At 41.1% G+C, this 15,377-nt stretch overlaps 1 protein-coding gene across 1 annotated transcript in view; it reads left to right on the forward strand.

The window, feature by feature from the left end:
* Window positions 1-15,377, forward strand: part of CPVL (carboxypeptidase vitellogenic like) — a 131,033-nt gene that overhangs the window by 77,901 nt on the left and 37,755 nt on the right. The window contains exon 11 of the mRNA XM_046019973.1: window positions 1,718-1,891. Coding sequence (XP_045875929.1) covers window positions 1,718-1,891 — 174 coding nt within the window. The remainder of the gene's footprint in view (window positions 1-1,717; window positions 1,892-15,377) is intronic.

Here is a 15,377-nt window from a genome sequence, read left to right on the forward strand (position 1 = left end):
CTTCCAATTTGAGAAATACTGTAGGTGACTTTATACTGGATAAATATGTCCTAACTCTGTGGCATTATTTGATCTACTAATCTATAGGATCCCCCACTGATGTTGTGTATGTTATAATCTGACCATCAAGAATGATATTCCAGATAACTCAAAACCATCTCTGATTAACACAATCCCCCTCACCCCCCAGAAGAGCTTGTTATACAGAAGTTCTTTTGTCAAAAATAGAGGCCAGGATTGCTCTCCTGGGTATTAGGTTCCAGAACGCCAAGCCTCTAGTGAGTTTCTTGAAAACGTCCACATTATTCGCTCTGTACTTAAGATGGCTTGGATAATCAAAACTGCCAAAGCCTTTAGGAAAATATTTGCTTTGTCTTACTTTTAACTTAAGATGGTTTCTGCACTTAGTATGGCCCTCACTTTAAGCCCTTTGGAATATTTCTCAAAATATTCAAGTAGTTTTCTTCCATAAAAGTAGGCCAAAATCAATGTCTTCTGTGCAGGGTTAATCAAATAAAACAAAAGAAGCCAAAGTGGGTATTTGGATTTGTATCATCTTTATCTAGTGCGTATGAGAATACATCTTGTTTTAAAAATTGCCTTATTTATGAACTATTTTGTAAATAAAATATAAAGCTAGTTTCAATAGAATCTGCCAAACCTGTGGTTTTGGATTTAGATTCTACCAAGAGAGAAACAGATGGTAGGCAAGAGAAAAACGGGATTTGTAATCACATTTCTTTTTCCTTTACAAAGTAATGTATTTGAAAGATTAGCAAAAAAGGAAGATGCACAAAATTATTGATCTCAAACTTTTTTATCCCTTTATAATTTTTTAAAACAGGATTTATACCTTTTTTCTTTTAGTATGATGAGTATCACAGACTTTTCTCTATCACAGACTTTATGCAGTATTTTTTTTTTTAATAAGCCTCGTGGACAACTTTTCTTTTCTCTCATGTCCTTCATAAACTCATCTGTTTTTACACTTGGTATATTTCCCTCCTTCAATTATGGTTAGCTGATTGTTTTGTGTGTGTGGTTTTAATAAGCAGCAGAACATGGAAAAGAAAGCCTCAGCTTTTAATCCACCAAACCACTGCTCTGCCTCTTGTGATCCTTTTGACTTTCGTCCCATAGAGCCCCCAACAAGGAGCAAATTGTTTTTGATAATCTCACCCCTTCCGTTTTTCCTGTCTTTGCCTCAAATGTTTTTTTTTTTTTTAAGATTTTATTTATTTTATTTGACAGAGAGAGTGAGAGAGCACAAGCAGGGGAAGCAGCGGAGGGAGAGGGAGAAGCAGGCTCTTCCCGCTGAGCAGGGAGCCTGAAGTGAGGCTCAATCCCAAGACCCTGGGATCATGACCTGAGTCAAAGGCATACTTAACCGACTGAGCCACCCAAACGCCCCTCAAATGGAGCTGTTGATTGGAGTCATCGATTTTAGAAGATGAGTTACCAAGAAAGAAAAATCGAGCATTTAAATACAAATGGAGCATTCGCTCTGAAAATATCAGATCATCCAGTTTTGTTATCAGTAAATTTAAATTACCTCAGAACCCCCAAATTAAAAATCTCAAGGTGGAGACCAGTTAATAGTCATGTCTCGTCTTGTTCATTATGGTTTGTGTTAGCAGAAATTTGCAGCTTTCCCCACAGGCTGTTCCTGCCACCCAGTCACGTTCCCCAATGTTTTTCTGATGTCCCCTTCTGCCAGGAACCTGAGGACCAAAATTACTACGGGAAATTTTTGTCCCTCCCGGAAGTGAGGCAAGCCATCCATGTGGGAAACCGGACCTTTAGTGACGGATCTGAAGTTGAAAAGTACCTGCGAGAAGATACAGTAAAGTCCGTTAAGCTCTGGTTAGCTGAACTCATGAACAATTACAAGGTAAGAGAGCTACTCCAGTTACTCCCTATTTCAGGAACTTTGCTGATTACCCAGATTACCAGATTACCAGATTACCCAGAGTGGAGTGATGTTCTCTTGTTTGTAATTCAACTTCTGCCATTCTGTTTCTACTTTTACGTTATTTTACAAATACAAACAACCCCCAGACTGTTTGGTTTCTTTGAATTCTTAGTTTTTCCTCTAATTAAATAACGATCCCTTGATAGTTTCCTAAAATGAAATTCTCTTTGGCACGTGCCACATCTCATCATTTCTTGAGAAAAGAGGTACAGCAGAGCCAAGATGACTGGCCTTGTGGAAGCCAATTTTGCCTTATTGCTTGCTTTATAATATTAATCCCAATGAAGTCAGAGATAAATGAAATCAACTGGTTATTCCAAAAAGTGCATTTAACCTTGTAATTGTATTCATTCCTATTGCTCAGTCACAGTTTTTTTCAGTATCTGCTTTAAGCCTAAAATAGTGCTAGGCTGTCAGCTTGAAACAATGATTGAGAAAGGCTCCCTGTTTTGAGGAGTATAAATTCAAGCACTTTGCTTTCTGAGATGCTCTGCCTGATTTGCGGTTGGAGGTACCCAAGGAAAGAGAAAAGTGTGAATGAAGCCCTGAAAATGCAAGCAGAGGGAGCATGGACCCTAGAATTCTCACCGTGAAAGGACACCAAGAGCAAGTGATGTAGGGAAAAGTCATCCTCTGAATTTCTTTCCTGCTACCACCATTCTCACCTCCTGTGATCTTCCTGACCTGTTATCCTCTGTCCTTGGCCTGGTCTGCACAGGGCACCTCCACAGGGTAAGTGTGCTCGTGATGGAGGGGACCACCACCTGAGATGGTCCACGCCCTCTCTAGTTCCTGCTAGAGGCAGGAGTAATGCTTGAGATGAACAAAAACCAGGGCAGCCAGTAGCCTACACACCTTTGTGTGAATTAGAAAAAAGACAACCTCCCCTCAGGATACTTCAGTTCCATTGGTCAAAAAATTCTAATACATTGCTTTAATTGAAATCGAACCCTTTACTACCATTTTCTGCCTGAGGAATACACATGTCTACAAGGTCTTGAGAGTGTTCAGTGTACAGCCCTCACTACTGTGTGAGGAGTCCGTCACCAAAGGTGCCCTTACTAGATTGTGTTCCAAACTATGCCAGACCTTGAAGGCCCATCTTTTGGTGCTGTCTCTAGTACACAGTTTGAGATCCTCAACATACAACCTTTATTGAAAAAAAAAAAAAATCTATGGTCAATGGCATGCAATCTATAAACCCATTATAAATTTGTAGAACTTGATGAAATACTTTCTAAGAAAGAAAGGGTCTAGGTAGATGAGGTCAGAATTTCAAGCATCCTTGTGTTTGGTTCCATCGGGGTCCTGAGTGCTTGCCTACCCAGAGCCTTCTCTGCACAACTTTTTTTTTTCTTAAGAGATTTTATTTATTTCAGAGAGAGTTCATGAGTGGGGGGAAGGGTACAGGGTGAAACAGACTCCTCACTGAGCAGGGAGCCCCACACAGAACTCGATCCTAGGACCCTGAGATCATGACCTAAGTGACTGAGACACCCAGGCGCCCCTTCTGCACACCTTTTTAAAGTGCTTAGCTGATTGTCCTCTTCTCTGAGCTCTCAGACCATGTTGTCTCTACACTGTGGCCACACTTAGCACCCTGTAATGTCATTGTAACCTATCCATTCCAACACCAGCCTGGAGCAGATGCCAATTACAAATGAATGAATGAAAAATCCATTCTATAAATTAGTGCTACATCAAAGATATATCTAATAAATGTGTCCATGATTCATTAGATATTATCTACAAATTCATTAGGCCAGAAAGAGCTGAGCACTTGTGTTTTCAAGACATAAACAATGGGCTATAATATAACATTAAAGAATACAAAATGGGTTTGTTTTTTTTTTTTTTGAGAGAAGATCTGCATACATTTTTTTGTGCCCCTGGGAAATACATTTTCTCATTGTCTAAATTGCACTAGACTATGATTCTTTTCTCAGCCAAGTGAGGATAGGAAGGAACATGCAGTACACCTGATGATAAACTCTCCTGATAACTGGATAATGACCATAGAGCATCCCCTTGATTGGTAAAGAATATACTGATTAAAAATGATCCAGAATTTCGATATGTAAACATCTCTGTCCCTATTTCCCAAGTATCTTAAACCTACCAACATGAATTCCAGTGAAATCAGAATATTCTTTAAAGTCCAAATTAGTTGTCAGGAAAAAAAGAGGATAGATTGGTGGTACAGATAAACCGTGTTTCCATAAAGGAAGAGAACAAAGTATGCAGTCAGTCTGAGCGCCCACCAAAAAGTGGCTGCTGCAGAAACAGACTACATATTCATTGCTACAGCTGGGGTTGCCTACAGGGCAATGATTGTCTTTGACTTGTCTGTTAACGGTGGTGAACCTTGGTGTATAGGCAATAGAATCGGAACAACCTAGGTTGTTTTAAAACATTAGTACCCTCAGGGCGCCTGGGTGGCTCAGTGGATTAAGCCGCTGCCTTCGGCTCAGGTCATGATCTCAGGGTCTTGGAATCGAGCCCCGCATCGGGCTCTCTGCTCAGCAGGGAGCCTGCTTCCTCCTCTCTCTCTGCCTGCCTCTCTGCCTACTTGTGATCTCTCTCTGTCAAATAAATAAATAAAATCTTAAAAAAAAAAACATTAGTACCCTCAAAATTGTATTTATGCAAGTGTCAGTGCTAATTTGTCAGAAAATAGTGCCCATGTTTCTATTCACAGGAACATGGACATCTTTTTCCAGTACCAGGTTTATTGTAGGCAAAGTGGAGTTTCTCTGATGGGCTGAGGAAGACCTTCTTCAGCTTCTAGGAGCTCAGAGAACTCCTGTGGCCCATCAGTTTCTGTGTGGGCTTCGTAGAAACATCATCCTTTTCTTGCCCGGAATGTGCACTCAAAAGTCATTCTCTTCCATTAACTTCCGATGTTTGGGTGGTAAATTGAAATATATTAGCAGTTTCCAAAATCAGTAGAAGAAGAAATAATCCGTTGGACTATTGGCATTCTCATGATAAGTCAGACCACAATACTTCCAGGATTTTTAGAGTTAGCTGGGTCATAGAGCATGATGGCTATGAGCATGGGTTCTCAAGTATTTTGAGTTTGAATACTGGTTCACCATTCACTGGCTGTGTTCCTTTGGAGGAAGATATTTTTAACCTCTCTGTTCTTCAGCTTTCTTATTTGTAAAATGGGAATAGTAATAGCACTTACAGGTGAGTTCTTGTGAGGTTTAAGTGGATTACATATGTAAAAACACTTAGAATAATGAATAGCAGTTTAAAAAGTGCTTGAAAATATAGGCTGTTACCAATGGTGTTCAACAAATTTTACCAAAAGTCCTTAAGCACATGCTATATGCAGAAGTTATGTAAGAAACCCTGGAAAACACAAAAATAAGAAAGACTTAAGACTCTTGGTTCCTGGTTCAGCATTTAAGGAGCTTAGAAGTTACCACTTGATCTGAATAACAAGTAAAAAGTTAAACTGAAAAGTCCACAACTCTTTCTAGATCTGTGAGAGAAGTGAGGCCAGAGGGCAAACACCTTCTCCACAAATGGGAAAGAGGCGAGCAAATACAGAGAACCACAACTTATCTGAGCAGAAACGTCCATAGTAACCAGTGCCAGGGTAGAAAAACCCAAACTGTAAGTTTTTACAACAGGAAAATGAACAATCCAATTAAAAAATGGTCAAAGACCTTAACACACCCAAGTGTTAAGACCTTAACCCTCACTCAAGAAGATATATGGATGGCCTCCAAGCCTCTGCAGAGTTGTTCAACATCACGTCTTCAGAGAATTGCAAATGTAAACCATGAGATGCCATTATACACCTATGAGAATGGCCAAAATCCAGAATGCTGACAACACCAAGTACTAAGAGGATATAGAGCAAAGGGAATTCTCATTCATTGCTGGTAGGAATGCAAAATAGTATAGCCACTTGGGAAGACAATTTGGCAGTTTGTTGTTTGCTTGTTGTTGTTGTTTATACAACCAAACAACTTTAACCAGATAATCCAGTCATCATATGCCTTGGTATTTACCCAAATGAATTAAAAATTCATGTCCACACAAAATCCTTCACGCAGGGGTTTGTAGCAGCCCTATTCATAATTGCCAAAACTTGGAAGCAACAAGATGTCCTTTGGTAGGTGAGTGGGTAACCTGTAGCATAGACAATGGACAATATTACTCAACGCTATAAAGAATGAGCTAGCGCGCCGTGCAAAGACATGGAGGAAACAAGCGAAAGAAGTCAGTATGAAAAAGCTACACACTATATGTTTCCCATTCTATGAGATTCTGGGAAAGACAAAACTATGGAGACAGTCAAAGTTTCAGTTGTTGCCAGGGCTTAGTGAAGAGGGTGAGGTGAATAGGCAGGGCATAGAAGATCTTTAGGGCAATGTAACTATTCTGTATGACATTATAATGTGGATCTGTGTCATTATGCATTTGTCAAAATCCATAGTCTGTACACCATCATGAGTAAGCCCTGAGGTAAACTAGGGACGTTGAGTAATAACCATGTAGGTTCTCCTATTGTAACAAATGTACCACTGTGGTGGGGAAAGGCGGTGGTGGGGCAGGTTGTGCATGTGTGGGGACAGGGGACAGAATGTAATGGTCTCATTTTCTGCTCAACTTTGCTGTGTGCCTAAGCTGCCCTAAAAAGTAAAGTTCCAAGAATTAAAAAACAAAAAAGACTTCATTGTCTGCCTAGTAAAAGAGATAGATACCAGTATAGTTGATAAAAGGTAGACTCAGTTTCTACTTCCGGCACAGTGATAGAGACTGAAAGGCCCCTTCACTGAAACAGAATGAAATTCAGATGAAATTGCAACAAATACAGTTGCCACACTTTTGACAAAAGAAGATCCCAAAGTGAGAGAAAGAAGCAAAAACAAACAGAAACAAAGATAGGGAACTGAGTTCTGCAGAGCAGGAACAGTAGCACAGGGTGGCCATAAAGACCAATGTCCTCAGCTCTGTAATTAGTGACTGGGTCTTGGACCCAAGGAAGGTGAGTTTGCTGAGCTGAGAGCCTGGTGCCAAGCCTGGGACACACGGAGGAGCTAATTCGTCCCATGGTGGTAGCGAACTCTGGTGACTAACAGAACCAAATACATAACACCTAGAGGTATTTGGGGTTTTCAGATTTTTATTAGTTAAATTCAACACAAAAGTGAGCTCGTTATCAACAGTCATCCACTTTGCGGTTAAACAGGGCTCCCACTGCTGAGGGTAAGCAGAACCAACTACAAAAGATGTGGATGTCCAAGGCACTGAAGATCTGGAAATATGTGGGATAGAATATAAATAACTAGGTATGAAATATTTAAACACATAGAAAAGGAGTTTAGAAATAAGCAGTAGACAGCCATCAAATATGGCTAGGCCAATTTGAAAGAAAAGCAATAAGAAGTGTTAAAAATGAAAAATACAGTATATTTAGAACCCAGTGCTTGGGAATAAAGAACAGATTAGACATGGCTGCCAATAAAATTCATGGATTAGGAGAAATTAATCAAAATGAGACATAGTAAGACAAAGATGATTTGAACAATGTAATTAGCCAGCTTGATTTAATGAGTGTATATAGATCTCTAAACATAGTAATCAGCAATTCTCAAGTATTTTCAAGAATTTGCATCATACAGCCCATATTCTCTGACCACATATGAATTTAGAAATCAATGATAACAATAAATATAAAAATATCCAAAAAATACAAATAAAAATGTAAATCCATCTAAGGTGTATATCAAAAAAGTTAGTTCAAAAAAAGATGAAAACCACATATATAGCAATGTTAAAAGAGAAAAATGTTTTCATCTAAATAGATGCAAAAACATGGATGTTATAAAATTAAAACGCATTTATGCTAAAATTTTTAGCAAACTAAGAATGGTATCTTTTTCTTTTAAGGTTTTATTTATTTGACACAAAAAGAGAGTGAGAGAGAGCACAAGTGGGGGGAACAGCAGCAGGAGAGGGAGAAGCAGATGAGCAGGAAGCCTGATGTGGAACTCAATCTCAGGACTCCGGGATCATGACCTGAGCCGAAGGCAGTTGCTTGCTTAACTGAGCCACTGAGTGCCCCACTGTATTGGTTTCCTATGGCTGCTGTAATACCATTACTCCAGACTTGATGGCATAAACTACCGAAATTTGTTTCCTTACAGTCCTGAAGGATAGAAATCCAACTTCACCTTCACTGGTGTTAATACGCCTCAGCTCCCTCTGGGGACTCTGTGGGATAATCCATTCCTTGCCACTTCCAGCTTTTGGTGGCTGTTGGCATTCCTTGGCTTGTGGCTACATCATTCCAATATCTGCCTCTGTGGTCACATGGACCTCTTTTGGTTTAAGGTCAAATATCCTTCTACCACGCCCTTGTAAGGGTACATGAGACAGCATTTAGGGACCTCATAGATAATCCAGAATAAGCTCCCCATCTCGAAATGCTTTATCCAGTCACATCTGCAAAGTCTGTCTTCCTCCTTCCTTTGTACCTTCATTTCTTCCTTTATTTGTTTTTTATTTGCTACAGAAGGTAACATTCACTGGTTCCAGGGATTAGGACTGGATATCCTTGGGGAGGCAGTATTATTCAGCCCAACATACAGTGTGAGACTTACTTGACTTGATTTTAAAAAAGTACCAAAAGTCCACAATAAGCATTCTTTCTGTTTCATAAGACAGAACACATGTTGCTTTAAAATCAGAGTTCATTATGATATAAACAAATAAATTTTAAAAGAGTGGGGGACATTCCAGTTACTAAATGTATAGGGAATAATGGAGTCATGATTTGACAGATAGTACAGTAATAGTAGTTTCAGGCAAGAATCACCAACGGATGCTAAATTTGGTGAGTGAAACTGTGATGAGAACCGCTATCAACATGGTCCCAAAGTATTCCCCTTCAAATTATTTATGATGAAAAGAAAATTAGTAACTTTACAGTAGAGAAACCTGGCATATATGATCCAAGTTAACATTACCATTAAAATGGGACAAACCAACATTATACACCTCTGCTGTGTTATACTGAAAAGACACAATAACATTGATGTGATGTTCTTCCAAGAAGTGTCTAACAGGAATTTGATCTGAGGAAACATCAGACAAACTCAAATTGGGGGACATTTCAGAAAATAATTGCTACTACTCGTCAAAAGGTTATAAAATTCCAAAGTAGAAGAAGAAGAAAAAGAGGGAGGAGAAGGTAGTAGAAGAGGAAGAAGAAGAAAGAGGAGGGAAGGAAGGAAGGGAGAAGGGGGGGGAGAAAAAGGATGGAAGGAAAGGAAGGGAAACAGGGAGAGAAAAAAGAGGAGGAAGGGAGAGGAGAAGGAAAAAAAAAGAAAGAAAAACCAAAACAATTTGTAAAATTTTTAAAAATTTTTTAAAAAAGAAAAAAGAAAACCCAACCTGAGTGATTAAGGAGACTTGAAACCTGAATATATACAATGTGTCACCTAGGACCCTAAAAAGGGGACAAATGGAAAATTTTGAATGAAATCTGTAGAATAGAAAATGGTTTATATCAATGTTAATTTTCTAGTTTTAATGATTCCCTGGTGGTTATGTGAGATGTTAATAATTTGAAGGCTCCATGAAGGGTACCCAGGAATTCTTCGCACTATTTCTTCAACAATGAGGATACAGTTCCCAAACTGCAGAATTGACCCATTTAAAATGTTCAAGTCTGTGATGTTTAAGATATTCACAAATGTTTGCAACCATTACCACTCTTTAACCTCAGAACATTTTTGTCACCTCCCCAAAAATCCCTTATCCTTTAGCAGTAACTCCCTCATCAGTAACCCACCCTGCTCCAGCCCCTGACAACGACCACTCTCCTGTTTCCATGGAGTTGCCTATTTTGGACATTATACATAAACGGAAGCCTACAATATGCGGCCTTTTGTAACTGGCGTCTTTCACTGAACACAGGGTTTTTAGGTCCATCCATGCAGCACGTATCATGACTTTGTTCCTTCTTATTGCCAAATAATATTCTGCTGTATGGCTACGCCCACTCATCAGTTATTCCCACTTTTCCCCTCTTACACATCATGCTGCGATGAGCAGAAGAATACGTGCAGAATAAACCAGGAAAATAGGCAAAAGTAAATAATATGTTATTTTGAGATACATGTGTATGTAGTAAAACTTTTTTTTAAAGGTAAGGAAATTCTAAACCTAAACCTCAGGGTAGGGGTTCTCTTGGTGGGGTGGGCTGAGGGTTGGGACAGGGGAGAAGTACTTTGGGTGGATTCACTGGTACTGGTCACACACTCGTTCTTAGGGTGGCTGGTGCATTTGTGAATGTCTGTGTGTAGTGTGCTTCCTAACCTACAGACGCAGCGTAATACGTTCTATGACGCATGTATAGTATATACATGGAGTATACATGTGTCTGTAGCGTGCACAGTTTTGAAGGAGGCAGACGGTGACGGGTGCTGTGCAGATGTAATTGACCATGTTCTGAGCAAGGGGACTCCTTAGCATGGCTGCGCTTTACACTCACTCAGCACGGGACAGAGGTTTGCAAAGCATGATGGGGGAGACAAAGACACTGATCTCTCACTGAGAATTCCATCAGTTTTCCTCACAGGGAGGCGTTGATTACATAATCCAAAACAGATATTTAAATAATCTTTTTCTACCTCACTCCATAGGCCCGTTAGTGGGCAATAAATTTCCCTTGCAAATCATATTCTGTTCCAGTTCCTTGATACTCATGTTAAGGTGTGTGCAGTTTCAGGTGTCAGGCTGCCTAGAATTTAAATTTTCCCTCTCACTCCCTAATCTGTAAAATCTTACCTCATAGACAAAAGCATGATAAGGGCAGCCATCTCACCTTCTTAGTAACCACTCTATGTAGAGCACCTAGCACAGTGTCTGACATGTAGTTGGCACCCAATAAACATTAATGACGGAAGAATTCTCATGGCCAGGGAGGGACACCTGGGTGGCTCAGTTGGTTATCGTCTGCCTGTCCTGGGCTCACGTCCTGGCAGCCGGCTCCCTGCTCAGCGGGGAACCTCCTTCTCCCTCTGCCTCTGCCCCTCCCACTGCTTGTGTGTACTGGCTCATGCTCTCTGACAAATAAATAAATAAAATATAAAATTAAAAAAAAAGAAACAATTGTCATTAGAAAAAGGAAGTAAGGGGCGCCTGGGTGGCTCAGTGGGTTAAGCCTCTGCCTTCAGCTCAGGTCATGATCTCAGGGTCTCTGGGATCGAGCCCTGTATCGGGCTCTCTGCTTGGCAGGGAGCCTGCTTCCTCCCCTCTCTGGCTGCTGCTCTGCCTACTTGTAATCTCTCTCTCTCTCTCTCAATCTGTAAAAAAGAAAAAAAATAATAAAAAAAAAAAAAAGAAAAAGATTTGAAGTTGCTCCCGTGGCTAGGCTGTTAGCGAGGCCACTGCAAATTCAGGAGGTACCATCTCCAAATACCAGTTTCTACCTCTGCGTGCTTGTGCTTTGAAAGGTTGAATTGCCCTGGGGTAGGGCTTAGTTTGCTGTGTTTAAAAGTTGATCTTGTCAGGAAATTGTAAATATAAAGTTACCTTTCCCTGTCCTTTCTCATCCTGCAGCTCATTAAGTTTCAACTAATTGCATCTTCAGAACTCAGGATCTTAATGTGTTTCAGCTTTACCACCAGAGCAAAATCTTAACACCCAGTCATTGAGTTCTCTTTACTTATCCCAGGCGATCAAAAGATTTTCATTTACAAATGGGCAGTTCTTGATTAATGAATGTGACTTAGAATTTTGAAAGGTAAATATTTCTAGTAGATCTAACTCATTTTAGCGGTCACTCTAATTGCTTGTGGCATTTTCCTTAATGACATCTTCTGATGGTAAAATGGCAATCGTGGCCAGGAAACGAGATTTGACAAATGACAATTTCTTGCATACAGGAAAGCCCGAATGCTTAAATAGGTCTGATTTTTCAACTTTTAGGTGGACTCTAAGCTTCTATCAAAGCATGATGGGAAAAGTCTGGCTTTGTTGACTCTAAGCTGACATCACTTTTCTTCTAAAACCCTTTGAAGACAATGAAGCCATTCTATGAAAAACTTCTGGGAGGAGGAAGTAGCTCCCAGTGAAGCCCAACTAAAGAGAGAGACTCTAATCCTGGGACATTTGTTTTATGTAATCATAGCCTATAGAAAAGCAACTGCCACTTTATAAGCAAATAAAAATAGTGTACATAGGAAAATCAGTGTATACTGTAGACTTCCTTATAAATTCATTTTACCTATTTCAGTTATAATCCAAGTGTAAGCAAGAGCAGCATTAATTTGTTTTTTTGAACTGACTTCTATTGGGCTTCTTCATTTTTTTTAACAGATTTTACTTATTTATTTGACAGACAGAGATCATAAGTAGGCAGAGAGGAGAGAGGCAGGCAGAGAGAGAGGAGGAAGCAGGATCCCCGCTGAGCAGAGAATCCAAATGCGGGCTCGATCCCAGGACCCTGGGATCATGACCTGAGCCAAAGGCAGAGGCTTAACCCACTGAGCCCCCCAGGTGTCCCTGGGCTTCTTAATTTTTAAGCATTTTGATGAAGAAGGGTAAAGAGAATACCCATAAATTATAAAAGAGACTTTGATTTCACCCCAACCTGCCATGCTTCTGACACCTGTTCTTGTTTGTCCTTTCAGTTTACGTTGGGACGAAATGTTCACATGAGAAACGACACATATTTCTATTTTCTCTTATTTCTTTAAACTGTTTGAAAATATATCCTGTGAGAATTGGTTTGTTTTCAGTTGCTTTGTCTGGGGAGCACTGTCATCATTTTTTTTAAAATATTTTATTTATTTATTTGACAGAGAGAGATCACAAGTAGATAGAGAGGCAGGCAGAGAGAGAGAGCGGGGGAAGCAGGCTCCCTGCTGAGCAGAGAGCCCCATGCGGGATTCGATCCCAGGACCCTGAGATCATGACCTGAACCGAAGGCAGCGGCTTAACCCACTGAGCGACCCAGGCGCCCGCACTGTCATCATTTTGCGAGGGCTTTATTTTGTTGTCGTGTGATGCTCAAAACATTAGAAGGTACACTTATGATTTATGGCAACAGAAAACGTAAACTTTCATCTGGACTCACCCAAATATGGCAGGGGGAGGGCAGTATGAGGAGAAAGATAGTAATAGCGATACCACCTACCAGGTAGGCTCCACGGATCTCAAAATCAATGCGCTGAATAATGCTTATTTAATTCCAGGTGCTATGAAAGCCAACTTCTATGAATACATGCGATTATATTAGTTGACTTTACGTTGAAAAGAAATAGGGCGAGAGTTGGGGGAGTCGTCCTTTCCAGATCCCGTGAGGGGGGTCTCTCGTGCCGTAACCTTCGCCGCACTGCGGTAGCTTCTCCATCTTTCATCCTCATACCATCATATGACAGGAGAAGGTGCCAAAGGCTGACACGAATGTTGTAAAACACTGGACGTGGGAAACCAGGGTGTGCCCACCACCATCCTCTGGGGAGTGGGAGGAAAATAGTAAAGACTTAATTTTTCTTTTTTTTTTTTTTTTAAGATTTTATTTATTTATTTGAGAGAGAGAGAGAGAGAGAAAGAGCACAAGCAGGGGGAGGGGGGAGGGTGGGGAGAAGCAGGCTCCCTGCTGAGCTGGGGGCCTGATGTGGGATTCAATCCCAGGACCCCGGGATCATGACCCAAGCAGAAGGCAGACGCTTCATCATCTAAGCCACCCAGGCACCCCTAATTTTTCTTTTAATTTAAAAAAAGGGGGGGATTAAAAAAAAAAAAAAAAGCTCTGCTAATGTTTCAGATGGATTAGCACCAGGCACTTATCTGGGCTGTATGTTAGAGAGCCACATATTTAGCTGTGATAGAACCAGAATGCCCAAAGCCAGTGTTCTGGTTTTTCTAACCTTCATCACCATCGTTTGAGCCCTTTGGCCGCAGGATCTGGCTCCAGGTTCAGTGCTTTTCCCACTAGAGTTTCCTCTTCTTCTATCTGAGTGTGACTTAATTTAATGGCAGTTGACCTGGTTTATCGGTCTAGAAGGGGAGGCAGTGTTCTCACGCTTGCGGCTGCCTGAGCAAACCACAGTCGCAGCTCCCGGGGCCCTTCCAGAGCTGTGGCGTCGCTGGAGTGACCTGTCCTGCTCTGTAGAGGTCGCCCAGTCCCACCCCAGCCGTGGGTCAGTCTGTGCTGTCAGCTTGATTATGAGCAACTCCCATGTCTCGTCACTGGGTAACAGTCTACACCACGGCACAGAGTTCCTGTGCTGAGTGACATGTGATTGGATGAAAGCTAGAAACTTCAACTAGGCTTTTTGAAAAAAGAGCAAGGCAGGAGCCCCTGACCTCCTGCGTCTTGACTCCCCTGTGTCTCCCTGGGCTCTGCTCACTCTGAATATTCAAGTCTGTTTCTTCTTCCTCCGCACAGTCCTCATATTTATTACAGTGTTTTGCACAATCCCTTTGAGCTTATTCTCTGGAAAAAATGGGCAGAATGTGCCTTACTTACCAAACAAGGGGGAGTTATGTTTTTGGGAGAAAAAAAAAAAACCCAAAGAAACAAAAAAACTAATTGCAAGCTCCTGGAGCGGCTTTGATGGAATATCACTGTTGAGAGTATGGGGCAGAGTACCTTGCATCAGACTGATACCAGATTTTTCTGTGTAGGTGAAAACCTAAAGAACATAGAGCATCAGTGAGACTTCTTTTTTAATTTGGTAAGGACAGGGAGCCGTGCGACCAGGTACGTGTCTTCTCTCATGGGGACATCAGCCTGGTTGGAAACTTTTCACTAATTTTGCTGTTCACCTGGGGGGACTGATGAAAGTGGGTGAATTAGACTTCTAGAAGTTCCTTTTCTGGTTCCTTGGGTGAGTCCCTGTTTATTCTTAGTCTTTTGATATAAAAGACAAAGTAATCCTCATTTGCAGAGAACTAGAACTTTCTTACCTGGAAGGGAAGTTTGTTATGGGAGATGAGAAAGGCCAGCCAGAATCCAGAATAGGCTGCACCTTGCTGAGTGCCCTACTCACAGGGCAGTGGAAGGCCTCCCTTCCCACTGTTCGTGTTCCTTCAGGACCTTATGAGCACTTCCTTTTTTTTTTTTTTTTAAGATTTTATTTATTTATTTGACAGAGAGAGAGAGGGAGAGGACAAGCCTGGGGAGTGGCAGGCAGAGGGAGAAGGAGAAGCAGGCTCCTTGATGAGCAGGAAGCCTGATGCAGGGCTTGATCTCAGGACCCTGGGATCATTACCTGAGCCAAAGGCAAACGCTTAACCCAGTGAGCCACCAAGGCGCCCCTTCTGAGCACTTCTAAATTGATGCCTGTTGAGGTTGCTGGGCATTTCTTCTGTGGCAGACCACACTGCTCTCTGTTGGTCCTTGGGATAGCTTCAGCAGGGAGATCAT

The sequence above is a fragment of the Meles meles genome, chromosome 10, assembly GCF_922984935.1.
Source record: "Meles meles chromosome 10, mMelMel3.1 paternal haplotype, whole genome shotgun sequence".
In the NCBI taxonomy this organism is placed as follows: Eukaryota; Metazoa; Chordata; class Mammalia; order Carnivora; family Mustelidae; genus Meles; species Meles meles.